A 19647-nucleotide genomic window follows, 5' to 3' on the forward strand; every position below is an offset into this window, starting at 1 on the left:
AAGTATTGCAATTTACTCCAATAATCAGCTAAAAATAGAATAGATAAAAAATAAAAATAATCAGATTTAAAAAAAGTTCAAAAATGTTTGAGGTGGAGACGTTGTGGTGTGGGGACAATTGTAACACTTCTGATTGTATTATAAAAAAAAAAAAAACAAATAATAAGTTGTTGGGAAAAAAATGCCCCATAGCTCAGTGGTTCGAGCGTTGGTTGGGTAAACCAGCGGTCGTGAGTTCGTATCGCACTGGGGCCTCCGCTCCCGAGATGGGTTGCGTCAGGAACGGCATCCGGCGTAAAAACTGTGCCAGACAAATATGAGCAATTCGCTGTGGCGACCTCTAACGGGACAAGCCGAAAGAAACTTTTTTTTCATGAAATCCTTTCAGTACCCCTCCGTTTTACGATTATCTTTTGTAAATAAGCAAGCTGGTTAGCTTTGATGTAGTCTGCGTCCAGTTTTAAAGCAAGCAAAAGCAAAGCATATGAGAATAATTCAACCATCAGCTGCTCACATAACCGCTGCCCAAAGATGGCAAATTGAAGTGATCCAACCAATTATGCGACAAATAACATAAAGTGTGTAAGGGCTCAGGGTCAAACCAACAGTGACTATTTCGAGGTTTACGTTTGAATAATCGTTAACTCTCGTTCGGTGGTGTGCGACGGCGTTGACCCCTACGACGTGAGCAGGGGCGGGTTCCAGGTGAGTGTCAGTCTTAAAGGGTCGTAGTCTGTGCATTGTGACCTGACGCCATTTAAAGGGATAATGCTTCACAAGCATTCCAAAAAAAAAAAAAAAAAAAAAAAAAGGAGATTAGGGGACGTGAGCCAAAGCAAAGCGCGGGGGAAGAACAACAGCGAGATGAGGAAGGAGAGGAAATGAAGAGCCTTAGACAGGATCAAGTATGGAGACACAAGCCATACTATACTGTACGTATAGATGTGTACATCCCACACGGACAACGAACGTGGACGCGGGGCAGCATTCAAGGATCGGCGACTGATGACAAGTTCTGTATTGTCGCTTCCCGATTCTGATTAAAAAAAATAATATAATATATACATATGTACTGTATATATATATATATATATAAATATCAATATGACTCCTTCCTTTACTATGAGGCTTAAATGAAGGGTACCTGTTTGAAATGTTTTTTTTTTTGTTTTTGTTTTTCCTTTTCAGAAGAGACAAGACAACATGCGCATCGAGACCGAGAGGGAGGCGGGAAAGGAAGTCAAATTAAAAATAGCGTCATGCTGCGGGGAACAAAGAGTGAAACAATGTGGAAAAACAATGAGCACCATCATGTTCAGAAACGAATGAATCGCGATAGAACACAGGAGGAAGTTAAAGCTTCAACAATTATTGTACAAGCGACGTGAATCGTTAAACGTTTGCAATGAGGAGCCAGATCACTGTTGTGTGTACGGTGGTTGCGGTGTCGTGAGGTCATGGCAACCGTATTCGATTACCACCGGCAGGATGAAGGGATTCGGCCCGTTGTCACGTGACCCAGGTCTGACGACCCTTTCACAGATGGATTTACGGCAGGGGGACGCCCGCCGTCTCCAAATCAAGCAGTTGAAGGACCGCTGACAAAGTGAGTGAGGTCAAGGCGGGGCGGGTGGCTAGTGGATGAAAGGGAGGGAGTGATAGTTTGGGGGGGGGGGGGTGCAGGAGGGGGGGGGGCAAAGGGCTCGATAGTGACAATGTTCATGTGGAGTCGGCAACCCTTGTCCTTCCCCCTCCTGTGTAGCGTCGCAAGAGAGACGGGGACGGAAATGTCACATGTGCGTCCTCGAGCTCGCTCCTCTGCTCCCATTTTTTCCCTCCCCACCCCAGGACTCAGTTCCGCTTCTCCCCGAGCCACTCAGTTATAAGGTGGTCTCCACACAGTAGAGGTGGGCCAGGTGAGGGGTCGGGGCTTTCCCCAGCCGGTCCCTGCTGTGACGATCGCTGCAGTGTTGGTGGTGGTGACGAAGGGGGCTTTGTTTGCTCGGGGTTTCGGTGTCGCGCTTGTGTTTGTCGGAGTGGCCAATTGATGAAGTGCCGCTGCTGCTGCTGTTGTTATTATTTCGGTTGCACTGGGTCACTGGGAGGCTAAACTGGCGGTACGGACGGGTAGGACGGGTGCGGGCCGAAGGCTGGGGCTGAGTGGGAGGGGGCGGCGGCTTGCGAAGGGCCGGGTGCACGTGCTGATATCGGCTGAGTTCTGATTCGTCGTCCACATCAGTGTCATCAATCAGCGGGATGTTGTGGATGAGGTCATTGATGAGGAACTCCGGGTGGGCCATGAAGTTGTGGATGGAGTTGCGGGACTCTGGTTTCTCCCGGCCCTCGTACAACGAACTACGGAATGCTTTCACCACTCGCATCTGCCAGAGAGACGGAAAGTTTGGGAGAAACCACCCCAAAAAAACAAAAAACAAGAAGAACAGGTCAGACACTCAATTGAAAAAAAGAGTCAGGGGAAACCCTAACCCAAAGACAGACTGGTCTCCTCCAGAAGGACAGACAGACATACAGACACAAACGGACCGGCACTCAGGGCCAGGTGGCTGTCCTTGAATAACAACACAGTAAGTTGAACATAATTGACGATATTCTTATTTTCAGACCGTTGGTCAAACGACACTCCTTAAAAGTCCTGGAACAGTGAGACTGAAAACATTGAAGTTTGACATCAAAATAGGAATATCAGGAAAGAGAGTTGAACTTTTATTTCCACGTATTTACTTCTGGATCTGAAAAAGAATTTTTTTTTTTCCTTTGGAACAGAACCCCATGTATATACATTAGCAAACGTCAGTAAGGTTGAAAGAAATAGAACCTCATATTCAGCTGCAAATCTTTTGCTAGTAATAATTGCATTAATCTGTGTTTTTTTTCTTTTGTCATGTCGTTCCTAGCTTTCACTGCCTCCTCTTGAAGTAATTATTTGTCTTGGGCACTTACTCTATTCACGCTCTGCTTCAGCAGGAAAAACGTATATTCCATGTACTGTAATTGTCTTGCTTGTCATGAGCAAGACTTGGCCACTGCCAAGAGGGGCGTGGCACTCGTCACCGCTCAGAGCTGTTTCACATTGGGACCATGCCCTCGTCTCGGAGTCCTGCATTTGGGTCCACCCCCGTACCGGAGGTTCGTAACATTGCTCTCCGAATCACTTTGATTGCGTCTTTTGTGAAATTGACACACACAATGTTACAGTTGGCTACTTTTAAGGTTGTTTTTCTGTTGCCATCATGTGTTAAACCATCGCTGAAGATCAGCAAGTGACTCCGTCAAGAATCCACACGAGACCAAGTCACAACACTCCACTACCTTCACTGTTTTGGTTTTTTTTGGGTTTTTTTTTGTCGACTAGCATAAGTGCCTTCAAAGGCAGCACTCCAAACTAAAACCCAGCATACAGACTGAGTGTTTTTTATTCATTGTATAATATATGTATTACAACACACCTGGCTAACAAATCACGTCAGTCTCATGTTCCAATACTTGAGCTCACATGAAAATTGGTTTAAATTTAATTTAAATCACCGGTGCAACTTTCAATATGATGCAAATGTTAATACCTGAAAGTAAACACTGCCATCTCAATATCATGTCTCATTATTATTGTTTGATGTCAAAACCAAATGTTTTCATTTTACAGCCATAATACAGAATTCAGCCTCAGGGTTCCAGTTCTTTTTTGGGGGGGGGGGCTACTTACCAGTTGTACCAAATATATTCCGTGTCCATCAACAAGTACTTTTCAGTTAGTTGTAGATTTGTGACAGTTTGACTTTAGGACAGCTTCGGCGATGTCGAGAGGAAGTTGAATTTCTTTGAGTGAGGCTTTGGATGTATCCCACTCAGAGCAAAAACGGGAACTATCGCAAACAGGAAGCTGTCGTGAAATGATGGCTGCTGCGTTTGAATACCCAGGTTATGAGCATCCACGGAGGTTAAATTAAAGGCATCTGGACTTCTTGTGTGGTTAACATTTCATCATCAAAGTTCTGCTCAGTTCTGTCTGGTAGAGAGTCTCCAAATTTAACTCCCAGGTGACACTACCGGGATGAGATCATCCATGAATTCTCCACGTATCCCCACGAGGCTTGCAGGCGTACTGCCGCCTCTCTGAGCTGACTCAGGGCGAGAGCCGGAGTGCACCACGAAATGGTCAGCACCCATAAACAACTGTTCACGCATGCTATGGGGATTTGGGAGGAAACACGAGTACCCGGTCTTCCAAATCCGAAACAAACTTACGCCACCCACAGAGGTCAGGACTTATGGGACATTGCGACAACTGAATTAATCAATAAAACAACCAATCATCAATCCATCGTTTCATCTATCTACCGATCCCTTGTACTTTTCCCAATAAGGGTCGCAGGGGATTTTGGGAGGAGGCGGGGTACACCCTGGACCGACCACCAGCTGATAGATACTTTTCAAGTGACGTCATGAGTCACACGACTTTTGTTTACGACGCCATATTGGACGGCAAAACTACAATACAACCCGCGTGTTTTAGTGATCTTTTATGAATATTGGCTTGCTTATAAGCGTGTTACGGCCTTTTCATCATGGTATTTCATTGTGTGGCTTACGGTTGTAAGAACAGACAGAAAAAGGGGTCCGACACTCCAGCCATTATTTACCTTTTGCTGGCCATTCAGCTAATTTACTGCGGTATCCTCCACACTTTTTACATATCTTTATGGAGGTCTTTGGGGTGTCGATATGCCTCCTCGCACCCGCAGTGAAACTTTGCTTTCCTGGTTTGCGTTGGCTAACGTGAACCTCGTGGCTGTCGCAAGCCTTTAGCTGCACTTTTGCTAACTCTTGGGAGCGAGCTATGCCGATCGCTTTTTTCGAGCGTGAGCGCCGGCCCCTGGCTGAATAACTTTTCGTGCACACTCGGTGAGTTGGTAGCGAAAAGTATGCGGTCTCTGACCAACTCATCACTGTTTGTGTAGTTACAGTCTTTAAGTAACAGCTTGAGTTCTGTCACAATGTGCTCACATGACTCACAGTTACCTTGCGCCATCTCGTGAAACTTATATTTAGCAAATACGGAGTAATCAGAGGATTTTTCGTCATAACTTATCTTCGCCTGCAGTCAGTGTCCACGTATTTCTGACATCCTGTCCTTTTTCGCCAATCCGCGGCAGGAGGAAACTTCCTCTTAAGCTCTGTTCTTCAGCGGTCCCGTGAACGTGAGTTCGGCATGTTGCTTGAATCTCCGCCGCGCATCTGGTAAATTGGGTGAGTTGGAACACCAAATATATATATATATATATATATATATATATATATATATATATATACACTCCAACCTTGGAATTACATTTGGAGGCACTCTACCAGTCATTTGTTCAAAAGCCCAAACAGACGTTGTGAAAATAAAATAAGTCCAGTTGATTTGACACGTACGGATTATTGCATCCCAGCCTGGGACATATTGCATTCATAGTCGCCTATCCACTGAATTTTATGCACATTCATGCATTTGCAGGTATTTGCGGTAAAACCGTCTATTTTACATTAAAAAGGAATTCACTTCAAGTACAAAGGCAAGTCCACCTGATCTTGTGTGCTGCCAAGAGATGTTTAAAAAAAGGTGTTTTGAAATGAGTTTGCCGTTGACAAACACTTATGTCAGTTCTTACACACCAGACAGACCTTACAGCATCCACATAGACCACAGAAGCAGAAAACACCCCGCACTGTACACACCTGTGTGTGTGTGTGTTTGCGTGTGTGTGAATGTAAAATAAAATACACTCTCACTGCAGCACACTGGAAAGCATGCAAGAACACGGGTGAGGCTGAATGCCAGGCACACACGGAGAAAAGCAGTAGTAGTGAGTTAGTTGAATGCAGAATTACGTTAGAAATCAGCAAGTCACCACGCTCACGCAGCCACGCGCGCGCAAAACACACACCGACACACGTGGACACACACATGCAGCAGCCACTGGAACAGAATGGAGAATTGTCACATCTTTCTGTAGTGAGCTCGGAGCTTCGGCATCAGCATGCAATTGGAAAGTTGCGCAATGTGAGCGCTGAGTCAGTTTGTGAGCATCACTGTGCACATTCACACGCACGCACACGCGTTTGCAAAATGTCCTGCAGTCATGCAGAAGTGAGAAACGTGTAGCGAGCAGAGTGGAATCAGGATGATGCTGATGAGAAAGGTTGCTGTGGGACATAAAAAAATAATAATAATTCAACAGTTGCAAAAAAAAAAAAGAAAAGCAGACATCACAGAAGGTTAGAAGAGCATGTGATTGGTTGAGATTGTTTAAAGCAAGAGGTGAGCGGTTCAAAGTCAGCCGTGTCACGCGTCCACGGGCAGCCAGGTCATGCTGAATCAGATCATTGTCACACACAGTCGCTCGTTCGCTCGCTCGCTGTCACACAAACAAACATCAGAATGGGCTCCGTGAGTATATACTGGGTGGCCCGATGTGCCGCGTATGCTGAAGGCGTGCAGCGAGGCATTCCGGTGCCATGGCGGCCGTTCCATGCACCCTTCCCTCAAGCCCAAACAGAGGAAAAGCAGAATGAGCTCAAAGAAAGAAAAAAAAAAGAGGAGAGAATTGAATGCAAGAATATAGACAGGCATGGGCAGACAGAGACTTATGTAGAGGCAGTTTGGCCAAAAGCTTTCTATCAACTGCCACGGCGACTGCATTTTTTTTTTTTTTTTAATGTTGGTATTCAAGGCAGTCAATGGGGGAAATGTTGCTGTTGGCCAAACTCCGAGAAATCTCTACACAGATAAACTGACAGACGGACAGGTAGGTAGACAGACAGACAGACAGACAGACAGACAGACGGTCAAGCGGTAGGTTCAGTGCTTATCTGTTTTTCCAAAGAGCCTGTCAGACAATAGAAAAACACTTCATGCAGACTTGAGAAGGTTTCAGAAAGTTACTTTCTCTCTTTTTCGGCTTTTGGTTTGTTTTCATTTGTATCCCCGTAGGTAGAGTAAACTTTCGAGTATACATCGCCCACACTGTGACCACAGAGACCCAGCGGTCGGGGCGCTGTTGGGTTTCTGCTTTTTTCTCAGCTTCCCTCCCTCCCTCCCTCCTCCATCCTTCCATCCATCCCTTTCCGTCCCGCCTTTCCTTCAACCCTCCCTGCAGCGTAGCTTGATGGAAAAACAAGGATGATTAAAAGTACATGGATAGAGGCGCCGGAAGTTTGAGGCTGCTGTGTGTGTGGGGATGGGGGGGCGGGTGAAAAAACAATTGTTGATGGGAAGAAACTGCAACATAAATACAGAGAGAAGCTGTGAGGTAGATGACTGGTAAATAGTTCTCAAATCCCACGCTATGTGAGCAAACTGAGCGGTACCGTCCTTTTGATATGCATACTTTTTTTTTTTTTTTTTTTTTAGCAGCACCTCACCAGCCCTCGCTCCAATCACTTTTTTTTTTTTTTTTTTTTGGTCTCTGGCACAGAAGGTGGAGGCTCACATCTCTAAGCTCACATCTCCTTTATGCAAAAAATATGCGAGAACACGAGAAAAACAAGGAAGGAACAGAGGGGAGAATGGAGAGCAGACTCTCACAGGAATCTTTTTCTTAACTCTGTTGTAAAGTGTGTAGATGAAACTCGGTCAATATGAAATGAAAACAAACTGGATCCACGGGGATCGCTGAAGTCCAGCACAGCTTAGGTGGACGGAAGCACAAAAGACACGCATCCTACGACATCTCAAATCAAAAATATTGCTGGGATTCCCTGGCCGAGAACACGAGGGCAGAGAAGTCATTTTAGCACCAGGAGGACTCAAAGGCAGAGCAATGGACCTTTCCGACCTGTCAATCACACGTACAAGAATAGCCAATCGGATAGCCGCATTGTTTTGACACGCCCCTGCTGCCATGTTGTCCCACAAGCAATACTGGTTGTCGGTAGCGTGCGCTTGGAAAAGTTAATGTTACGTAGAAAATGGTCCTCAGATGCGCTTGGTGAACGTGCAATTCTGATGAAAGCTATCCGGCTAGGTTACAAGGGGCCTGCCCGGTTGATTCATTTTCCAAAGCCTAAAACACAGTTGACCAAGTGTCTACGATGGATTAAGGTTCGCGGAAGAGCGCACGTACAACTAAATGTGGACAATATCAACAAACACAAGGCTGTATGTTCGAAGGTAAGTAAGGGAGAAGTATTTTCTCTGAGTTTGATTGAATTATTATCAGTGCTTTATACGTTGCAGAAGAACAACTTTCACTTTGTTAGTGTATCACTGACCTGCTGAACGAAGTGTCATGTTTTATGCCGAAAAGTCGGGTTAGGGATACGTAAATGCGCCATGTCATGCAAGATTTCCCTATTTGTATCACATCATACTTTTAAGACAGAGCACTGTGTTCGATTACGAGCCAAGTCACACTTTTTCATCCGGTGACTATGATACTGACTTAATCACCATTGTTTAAGTGCACTTGTAGAAAATCCAACGTAACTCCTTTCTAAAGACTACAATCATATTACTCGTTATCTTTCCAAAGTAAAAAGTACTCACCCTGCTTTACACGGGCAGTACGATTCCACTATTTTATCCTGTTGGATTTCAATATGAAGTTTGTGAGGTGTCAAATTTTTTTTGCATCGATCGCCAATGTTTCGCTGTAACTCTGGCATTGCGTCCTGCTCCGTCCAAAATCATAATTCCGTGTACATATCCTTGGATGAATTAGTTGAGACCTCTCTGTAGAACTCTCTCGGACAAGTCTGACACATTTGGCAAAAAACATGCCCCAATATTATCTGGAATACGCGTTAGAGAGTCGACGTCAAACCTGTTCCGTTCAGTCGCCATTTTGGAAGCTTGTGGGACATGGCAACTGCTAAGGGGGCGGAGCTTAAGATTGCCAGTCGGAAAGGTCCATTCCTTCAGGTAACATGATTTTCATCAAGTGTTTGTTTCTTGATGAATCACGCACGATGATCACAATGCTACCTTAAAGAGGATAAATTGTTTGAAAAAAAAAAGTATTTATCCAAAAAGTTGGGCCTCTAACGTGCCTGCCTACCCATTCAAGTGGGAAATTAAGCAACTAATTGAATCTTTTATCTGCCTATTTCTGTAAATGTGACTATCAGCGAGCTGTTCTGCTTCCCCAGTGTTACCAAAATGCTTAAATCAGCCACTCGTAGCTTTGCGCGAGCACGATTCATTTGCAGTCTGGCCAAGGAGGGCTTGAGCATCTCTTTGATGGAGTTGAAGGGCCTGCTTTATTACTGTAAAAGTTTCGAGTTCCAAAATCGGCACCAACTTGATTGCGCGAACGTCTTGATGTGAAACCTAACTTGGTCCGCCTGGGATTGCTTTTGCTCAACAACTGCATCGAACCCCACAAGCAAAAATACTGTACTGGAAGGAGTGTATGCAAATGGGTGAATTTAACACATGCGATGCGATTAAGCCAACATATTGCGGTGGCATCTTTAAATACCACCTTTGAAAGGTTAAAAAAAAAAAGTCCCCCACCCCCACTAGCCGCTTTGGCCCCTGGCGACGACATGAGCTCTGGCGGGGATATGAACCGGCAACTCTCTGATTGCTATCATACTGCATATAAATATCAGAAATGCTGGTACAAGTCGGCCTGTCATGATAGCATATTGTTTAAGGATGGTATATTTTCACCAAAAAATCATTTTGATAAACCATAATATCATTGTTCTTTCTATGCCACTGATATAAAGGTACAAGGGCATCGTAATTAAGTGCATCCTTTCAGGAACAATGACCGCTAACGCTATAGATTATTGAACATTGGCATTGAAATATAGAACAATAAAGAAAATGCTTTTGATTAAAAAAAAGTAAAAATAAAAGAGACTCAGATTCTGTTCAGAAAAAAATCCACTTAAATATTAAAAAATTGTCACAGAGGTATAGAGAATCATTAATGCACTACAGAGGCCCCAAAATATTCACCTACACATTTTCCGTCCTGGAGCCTATCCCGGCTGACTCCCGGTGAAAACCCGCACAAGCGCCACGAGAACACGCAAACGCCGCACATACGAGGCCAGATTTGAACCCGGGTCCTCAGAACTGTGAGGTAGATACCCTAACCGGCGTCCACTGTGCTGCGGGACCAAAGCAAGGTCTTGCATATTTGACACACCACAGAAAATAGTTTATAAACAAAAAAAAAAGCTCGTCAGTTTCAATGAAGTAATATAAAAATGACTATGTATACATGATAACGCTTTGAAATCATGTAAAATAAGGCTCTCTCTCGAGCTGCGGGACTGTGCGTGACCGCTGAAGGCGCCGGGAACGAGCCCTTTCCCTATCAAATCAAATATTGTATGTTTGCTGTAGATAGACTACACTCATTGAAAAACATTAGCAGCTGCTATTACGATACATATTTAACTTTCCGGCGTGTGTGTCATGCGGGGACTAACACGCAACAACTCCGAACGCCTGCTGACCTTTTAAACAACTTCAGCACCTGAGCTCGCAAAAGAGCAAACTTAACAAACAGCTAACTTTCCCTTAAGTGTCTCCGTCACTCGGATCGATGTGGGGTGCAAAGAGCGAGGCTGTGGAGTATCGGACGGAGCCAACGCCGGTCCACCAGCCCACTGGCAGTTTATACGTCCGAGCCGAGCCGCCAATATGTAGACCACTTCACAGCTCTCCACCTCACTGTCGGCTCGTATCACCAGAACAATGAGAAATTTTCGACTGGGGTAATTTTAGCAGGGTACCCGCTCACATTGACTTCTGCCACAGAAGTGATAACACTACACTCACACACACACACACACACACACACACACACACACACACACACACACACACTCCGTATCTTTTTCTATAGAGATGTCTCCATAACCAATTTTAAAGCACTCACGCATGATTGTGTCTTTTATGAATGTGTAGGTTGATCTGAGACCAGTCAACTTGCAGACTACAACATTTGCACATTTTAATTTATGAAGCCATCTTCCATCCATTTTCTCAGCCACTTATCCTCACAAGGGTTGCGGGAGTGCTGGAGCCTATCCCAGCCATCTTCAGCCAGGAGGTGGGGTACACCCTGAACTGGTTGCCACTCACTTGCAGTAAAGTAAAGTAAAGTAAAGTAAAGTAAAAAAAAAAACACTCATAGTTTATAAATTGGAGCTTCTGAATGATCACAGGCCCAACAAAACTCCTTTTAACTGTGATTTTTTTTTTTTTTTTTTTTGGTATGTGGGTCATTTAAGCGCAATGTGCCAAATGCCAATTGGCGCCGGCCCACACCAGAACGGAAGAAACCCCTTGCTGCAATATCTGGGGTTAGTTTGCCACTTCCACTGACGATTCCAATTGCATCACTTTAATCTTGATTTGCTGCTTGGGGTGTTCTCCCATATTTCCCACGGTGCAAACTGTTTGTACAACTACTCGAGCTGTCTTTTGACATGAATAAAATGTCACGGTCTGTGTTTAAGTTTCGGTTATGTTCAGTTTTTTAGTTTTTTTTTTCCCTGGGTCCTATGTTGTTCATTTTGTGTGCGTGCTCATCTAGTTTTTGCACCCATCTAGTCTCGTCAAGCCTCGACCTTGTGTCAATCAATCAGCTCCCCCCAGCCACTCATATATTTTCCTCGTGTTCCTTGTTATCTTGTCAATGTGTTTGTACAGTATTTAGTTCCCTGGTTTCTTTCAATGCTGGTCTGGTCATTGTCGAATGTCGTTTGTTTTTTCTATATGTCATTTCACTTGTCCATCCATCCATCCATCCATCTTCTTAACCGCTTGTCCTCACAAGGGTCGCGGGGAGTACTGGAGCCTATTCCAGTTGTCAGTGGGCAGGAGGTGGGGTACAACCCTAAACTGGTTGCCAGCCAATCACAGGGCACATGGAGAAAAACAGCCAAACTCACATTCACACCTAGGGGCAATTTAGGGTGTCCAATTAATGTTGCATGTTTTTGGGATGTGGGAGGAAAGCGGAGTGCCCGGAGGAAACCCACGCAGGCACGGGGAGAACATGAAAACATTCAAAAGATTTTCATCACTCTTTGTCTCTTTCACAGAGTTAAAACAAAGTGTTGGAAATGTTGCACATATTTGGGATGTGGGAGGAAACCGGAGTGCCCGAAGAAAACCCACATGGAGAACATGCAAACTCCGCACATGTGGGTCCGGGATTGAACCCGGGACCTCAGAACTGTGAGGCCAACGCTTTCCAGCTGAACCACCGTGGCACCATTTCACTAGTAATGTCTTGTTTTGGGTTTACTCAAAGGTTTATTTGTGACTTTGTATTTCCATCTGCCTCGGTTGCCTCTTTTTGCAAATTCATTATTTGTAATTCCTGCAGTCCTGTCTCTCTGGCCTATCTGCTTCCCTGCACTACTACAAATGAACAAAAATTAAAAATTAAACCCCCAAAAAAGTCAAAACTATAAAAAAAAAACTATAATGGAAAAGTCAAAACTATAACCACACTTGCATATATTGATCAAAGAATGTCAGACTTAAGACACCAAGAAAGTGTTTCAAATTGGGTAGAAACAAACCAAAAAATAAAACAATAAGGATTCAGATAGTCATAATAAACGCCTTCAGTATATTTTTGATGGTGTCATCCTACAGCTGAATAGAGAAATAATGCCAAGGCCTCACAAATCCCACTGAGCACGGAAAGCTTTACATTTGAAATGGGCGTGATTGCAACACTCCGAGGAATCTGCCACTACACGAGCAGCGCCCTCAAAACATATTTGTCCAAATAAGGGACTGCACGCCTTTGTCATGCTACTCCCACGTGTTCACAACAAGCTCTTCAAGGGTTACTGAAGTTAATTAGGTTTTTAGAAAAAGCAACATAACCAGCAGCCTGGGGTTCCCTTTTTCACTGCACACACACATTTATGTTACCTCTACCAGGCAACCACGGAAAATTTTCAGCTCGACAAGGAGTTCTTTGCCTGTATAGGATGACCAGATTCAAGAAAGCAGTACGGATTAGCGCAGACGTGAGTGAGCCTCTCTGTCAATGGAGCTCGTGCATCTACGTCATCAAACCACGTCACTGGCTGGAAGTGTCGGTCTAGCAAAGCACTTTTCAATGCTAAGTCGGTTGGAGACGACACGAAAATATGTCTTATAGCACGACGCCCAGAGTCTTGTCCGATACCGTTAGAAAATTAGATAAACTCGGCATAGAGGACCCGTATTTAATGGCGAAGTCGACGTTGTCGCCGTTAGGAAAGTGGACTGTTAACCCGCTTCCACTTGTATTGGACAACTGGATCTACACGTGTATCTGGTGAGTAAGCCGTCGAGATTTACACGAAAAGGTTGAAAGCATATACAAGTCTGGACGCATAGAAATACTTAGCTGCTGGATCTGTTCTCAATCACGAATAAATCCCACATAGTGACGGGTTGACGGCTCGTGAACGCGGAAGTGTGTTCGGCGAAACGTTAACCTTTGTCAGAATCCATCGATCTTTTCAGCTCGTATTCAATACAAATACCAATATTTAAATAAATGACTCCTGGTTTTACACAAACTCGCATTCAGACTATGACTATGATTGAAAAAAAAAGACGACAGGTTGTCAGCTCGTGAACGTGGAAGCGTGTTCGGCAATACGTTAATCTTTGCCGGAATCCATCGATCTTTTCAACTCGTATTCAATACAAATACCAATATTTAAATAAATGACTCCTGGTTTTACACAAACTCGCATTCAGTAACTTTAATTGAAAAAAAAAAGACGACGGGTTTTAGGCCCGTGAACGCGGAAGCGTGTCCGGCGACATGTTAACCTTTGCCGGAATCCATCGATCTTTTCAGCTAGTATTCAATACTTCATCTTCTTTTCCTTTTGGCTTGTCCCGTAAGGGGTCGCCATAGCGTGTCATGTTAGATGAACGCATACTTGTTTGGCACAGTTTAACGCCGGATGCCCTTCCTGACGCAACCCCTCTGCATTTAGCCGGGGAGAGAAGCTTACAGCCCCTGGTATTCCCAAGCGGTCTCCCATCCAAATACTAACCAGGACCCCGCTTAGCTTTCGAGATCTGACGAGATCGGGCGTTCTCAGGGTAGCATGGGCATAAACTAGTATTCAATACAAATACCTACATTTAAATAAATGACCCCTGGTTTGACACAAACTCGCATTCAATAACTATGATTGGGAAAAAAAAAAAAAAGAGGACGGAGTCGTCTCCGCGGAACGTAGACGGAAGCGATTGCGGCACTAAACCTCAGTGAACCTCTGCGACAGTTTTTTTTTTTTTTAACCGCATTGTTCTCAAATGGGCCAACTTGGAATTATAACTACTTCTTGGTAATTTGAGATTGAGAAGAATAATTCCAAGATGTAATAAAGCGATCGCTACACAGGCGTGCGCGTATTTTGGTTAGGCAGCATTCATCATGTTTAATTGCCAAAATCCATCGATATTTTCTGCTCTTTTCAGCTTGTATTCCATAGAATGATCTCTTTGAATATCTGTCCCAACCAACAGCAAAACAGGTGTCGGGCAATTTGAAAAATCTGCTCTGGTTCAACGGCTCCCGCAGTGGAGTGCAGCTAGGTTTGACCGGCACTACGGCGCCGGGCAAACTGCGACGTCACGTGCACGAGCTCTAATAGCCCCTACATCACTCGAGGTGATCGCACAAGATGAAGAAGGAGGCAGCGAGGGATGGCAGGAGGTAAAATGGCATGAGGGAAGGAGCAAGGTTGGAAAAGAGAAGCAACTGAGAAGACTGATGAGGAGACAGCGCAAGCACGCACAAGCATGCATACACAAGGACTCACAAACACACGTCAACTGCACAGGCGCACACGTCGCCATACACGCGTCTCTTCTCACACACGGACTGAGAAACACACAAGCGAATACAGTGTCACTCTGGCTACGTCAGCATGAGCATGCACACACACACACACACACACAACACACACACACACACACACACACACCACACACACACACACACGCGCGCGCACGCACACAGTTGCCGAACTGACATACAGAGAAATCAAGAGGAAACATGAGATGAGTGGTGCTGCTCTGCACAGGAGATGGCACAATGACAAAAATGGACAAAATCAAGGGCAAGGGGGATGACCAAAGAAGGAGGACCAGGTAAAAGGGATGAGAACATCTAAAGAAATCTTATTTTACTAAGACAACAGCCTGTATTCAGATCCGGTAGAACAGCTCTATAGACAAACAATACATTTCACAGGGTCTTTGCGGGTTACTTTGAGCAAACAGAAAACCTGTAATATCTTGAAGGAAAAAAAAAAAACATACAGCAAAGAGAAAATCAAGCGCCACATTGGAGAAAGAGAAAGAAAGAGAGAGAGAAAGTTAACAAACAAACGGGGCAGGGAGAGAAACCACAACTTTTTTTTTTTTTTTTTTTTTTTTGGAGAGCTCAGGATGAGAGGCAAGTGGGAGATGTTGAAGCTGGAAGTAGTGTTACAGAAAGAATCAACCCACAACAGAGCAGAAGAAGGAGGGGAGGGGGGGAAACAAAGCTAAAAAAAAAAAAAAAAAAAGGAGAGTTAGGCAACAGCAGTATATTTTAGGGCTTTTATACTCGAAGGTTTACAACTTATTAAGTATTTTGGGCCGGAGTCAAATCGTAGCATTTCAAGAGCGTGACTCCCACAACTTGCTTAGTTAAGTTGGACTCTCCCGTAAAACACAGCAACCTTGGCTTGACGTCATTGACACACAGTAAATAAGACGTGGTGCAGCAGGAACTGTTCTCTGCTCGATAGCTTGAGGTCGTTTCCATAGCTTTAATGTCATTTCGTTGATATATTTCAACCTGATTTTGCAGGTGTTTACCTAAAAAGTGAGTCTGCCTCTGGCGGGACTCTTGACACACACAAAAAGCAAAGAGTGAGAAACCTCCTGCACCACATTCGACACTCAACAATAAAACCAAACACACTCTGGACTTGGACCAGACCTGGATTAGGACCAGACCAGATCAGACCAGAATTGCACAGCTGGTCAGGACCGGGTGCTGTATAAAAGGGAGAATAAGAGAAAAGAATATAGGATACGCCGTACACGCATGAGCAGTGGGAGAGCTGGAGAGGGGGGCGGGGCAGTGGGGGAGGGGGGCACAACTATTGATAGTCAAATACTGCAAGTCCACGTGCCGTGCATGTTTGTGTGCGCGCGTGTGTATGTCAGACTGCGGTGTGCATGCTTTCGAGAGGACTCACTCCCTGGGGCCGGGCTGGTATTGGCTGTTGCGGTGGAGAGAGCTACGTGAGAGGGGGTAGATATAGTGTTTACGTCGTGCAGCTGACTGAGCACCGACGAGCGCCTTCTCACTGCTCCCTGAAACGAGCCGCTTCGCTTGAACGTGCTCACTACCTCCATCTGCGGGACAGAGATAAAACAGCGGCACTCAGTGAGAGCAGGGAGGGGTGGGAGCAGCCTGAGTGCGGAACCCTCTCCAGGTGTCTGTACGTGTGTGTGTGTGTGTGTGTGCGTGTTGCCCACCCTTTTCCACACACTGTCCTGCAAACATGCACTTGAGCAGGGTTTCCTCCTCTGTGGTCAGCATCGGTGCCTATGCTGATGCCCTTTTTTTTTTTTTTTTTTTTTGCCGTCACACACAGGCTCTATTTTCGTTGCTGGCGCTGCTGCCAAGCGCATCTTGATTTGAGTGCAAGCGCAAGACACCGCAACCGAACGTACCCACGGAGGTGTGCTTGACGGAGGGATATTTTGGTTTTGCTGTGGGGAACAGCAGGCAGACACGTGAGGTCTTGTGACATGTGCGGTGATTGAAGGATTTATTTCAAAAGTAGGAATGAACAAATGACTATTATCATCATTATTTCCGTAATTTCTCAAAAATAATGCGCACATTATTCCAAAAAGTTAATAGAGCGCATCATATTTAGGTATGGATGAAAAATAAAAAATACAGTCGTATTGTATACAGGTACAGAGAGTGGTAAATTAAAAAGGTATACATATACATTTCGATATGATATTCGATGTCTTATATTATACATTTATATTTATTACGGTAATGTGCGGCTCAGCTTGAACTCTATGACCTCCTCGGGGAGCTTGCATTTTACGATCGTTAGCGTAGCACGTTTGTTGCTACTGCACCAAAGATCAGAAACGACTGCACGTGAGTTTGTTTTAACGTAAACCAAGACGAAAAATGTCGACTACAACGACTGGTTGTGCAGCTGCTTTGAAAAGAAATGTGTCATGAGTCGCGCCGATAACGCCGCAGTCCAAAACAACGATAGCTCGCCTCAATGGCTTCAGGTGGGTAAAAAAAACAACGTGAGTTCAAACTACGTAGAAACGAGCGTCATGGGCACATTAAAAATACAATTGAAATGGTCGCTTTGTTTTTTAAATGTGCCCATGACCCTCGTTTCTACGTAGTTTGAACTCACGTTGTTTTGATAGCCACCACCTCTCGCGTCAGGCTGGCGAGAGGCTGCGCCGCGGAACCAAAACTCTCCGGTTTGAAAAAAAAAAAAAATGTTTCCCCACAAATGCCATGCATGGCACAGAGGATGACATCACTGTTCATGAATTCAGGAGGCACCAGTACTGGACCAAGTCACCAAACGTAACTACGATGGATAATTTTCAGATTGGAGATGAACCAGATGTTGCTTTTGAAGTCTTGGCAAGGATGTGTAATGTAGAGGATGAACTGCACTATGCACAAACGTTTTATGCACAAATATTTAATGCAAAAAAGTCAAAGAGTGTTAAATATTTATTTAAGGCTGCAATATGTGTTAATGAAATGTTATGCCATCATTGAGCATTTATTTTAGTTGGTTGAGGGATTCTGTTCAATTACAGGGACCAGGACAAGCATGTCCTGTGGCCTGTACCGAGATTATATTGCGGCTACATCAACACGTGCACAATGATTGCTATTAATGATTGTTGTACATGATTGTTTTTTTTTTAAAACAATACAAGTACAAATCCAACAAAATATAAATACAAATGACTCTCAATATTTTGAGCATATGGGTAGCAGCAAATTGGTGGTGCGCATTGCACATTGGTACTGATTATTTTAGGTCAACTTCGGGGGTGCGCATTATACTCGAGAAATTAGGGTATATATTTTAAAATCACCTACGTACTGGCTGGCACGCAGCTATGAAGGTCAGGGGTGGTGGAAAGGAACGATCACACTGTGGGAGTCGCCAACTGGTTTTCACCAATTCGTTCAGTATTTAATAGAAGTAGCGCTAACATTCGAATCTCCGGTCACGAATGGATCACTGCATCCTGCAACATGCCTCTATGCAAGATTGCTTCTCCACTTTTAAAGGGGAGGAAAGAAGCCACTTTGATTGGACAGGGTTGAAGCCAGCTACGGTGACACCCACACCAGGCCTGTTTACAGGTTAGAGCCCTTAAAAAGAAATAATAGCCATTGGATCTTACATCTCATGGCGAGAGAGGGCCAATCAAACAACTTATAGAGAGACAAATGACGAGTACTGTAGCTAGCACCAGAAATAAACCCGAGCATTCAGCACAAGCTCGAGAGAAACAATGGCTTTCTGGAAGGGATTCAAACTTATTACTGTCTGTGGAGCAGTGTCAGCTCTGCAATCTGAAATTGGGTCATCAGCGTGAAAATGATCACGACTTTTGCGTGACACTACATTGTGAATATCAAATCGTATCATCTGGATATCATATGTGCTGCTGGTATGCCGGTCCACAAAAGTACCAAAACTGGGTCCAGGCCGCCCTTTTGCGGTTTCTTCAGTCGGGGGCTGGATTTGCGCCAGCCACGAAAATAGAGCGTATGCACACGCACGCACACGCACACACACACACACACGCCTATCTCACGTTGAAGTGCATGTTACAAAGCACCTCTCAGAGAATCCTAATGAAAGTCAGAGCATTAAGTCGGCTGTGTTGAACAGAAGCACAAATTAGGGCGTAAAAAGCACGGCACTGAGAGAGCAAACGACAGAAAATCTCCTCAATCATACCGTACCTGAGTCTGTATGCGGTTGAGACCTCGGAACCAAAGAATCTGCCCTCGGCGCAGCTCTCTTTCGGCACAGTCGATCTCTTCTTCATCTTCTGCGAGCTCTTCCCCTTCCTCCTCTCCAGGCTCCAGACCGAGACCCGCTTCCTTCAGGCACGGCAGCCGCTCCGTCGGGACAGTGGCGATCACCTGGACGTCAGGTTGGTTACGTTTTCACTACAATCGCCGGAAGATTTTGTCATCCGGTATTAGTGTGGCTTGGCGCCATCTCAGGTGAACTGTCGACATTAACAGCTGCCATTGAACCATCCATCCATCCATCCATCCATCCATCCATCCATCCATCCATCCATTTTCTACTGCTTTTCTGGGTCGGGTCGCGGGGGAAGTCGCTTCAGCAGGGATACCCGGACTTCTCTTTCCCCAGCCACTTCTTCCAGCTCTTCCGGAGAGATCCTGAGGCGTTCCCAGGCCAGCCGAGAAACATAGTCTCTCCAGCGTGTCCTGGGTCGTCCTCGAGATCCCTTTCCGGTGGGACGTGCCTGGAAGACCTCACCGGGGAGGCGTCCGGGAGCCGTTCGGATCAGATGCCCCAGCCACCTCATCTGGC

At 45.0% G+C, this 19647-nt stretch overlaps 1 protein-coding gene and 1 pseudogene across 7 annotated transcripts in view; both read right to left on the minus strand.

The window, feature by feature from the left end:
- Positions 1-1771: 1771 nt before the first annotated feature.
- The window catches only part of atp2b3b (ATPase plasma membrane Ca2+ transporting 3b), a 59657-nt gene continuing 41781 nt past the window's right edge, over positions 1772-19647 (minus strand). For 6 of the 7 annotated variants that reach the window (XM_061809457.1, XM_061809466.1, XM_061809439.1 and 3 more), the window contains 2 exons: positions 19044-19226; positions 16145-16408 (listed from right to left, as the gene is read on the minus strand). In XM_061809457.1, the coding sequence (XP_061665441.1) occupies positions 16160-16408; positions 19044-19226 (432 nt within the window). In that variant the 3' untranslated portion in view covers positions 16145-16159. Of the gene's footprint in view, positions 2382-16144; positions 16409-19043; positions 19227-19647 lie in introns of those variants that run through there. The other variant, XM_061809410.1, reaches the window with a different exon arrangement.
- LOC133497340 (5S ribosomal RNA) lies at positions 13995-14109 on the minus strand (annotated as a pseudogene).

The sequence above is a fragment of the Syngnathoides biaculeatus genome, chromosome 2 (genome assembly GCF_019802595.1).
Source record: "Syngnathoides biaculeatus isolate LvHL_M chromosome 2, ASM1980259v1, whole genome shotgun sequence".
Classification (NCBI taxonomy): Eukaryota; Metazoa; Chordata; class Actinopteri; order Syngnathiformes; family Syngnathidae; genus Syngnathoides; species Syngnathoides biaculeatus.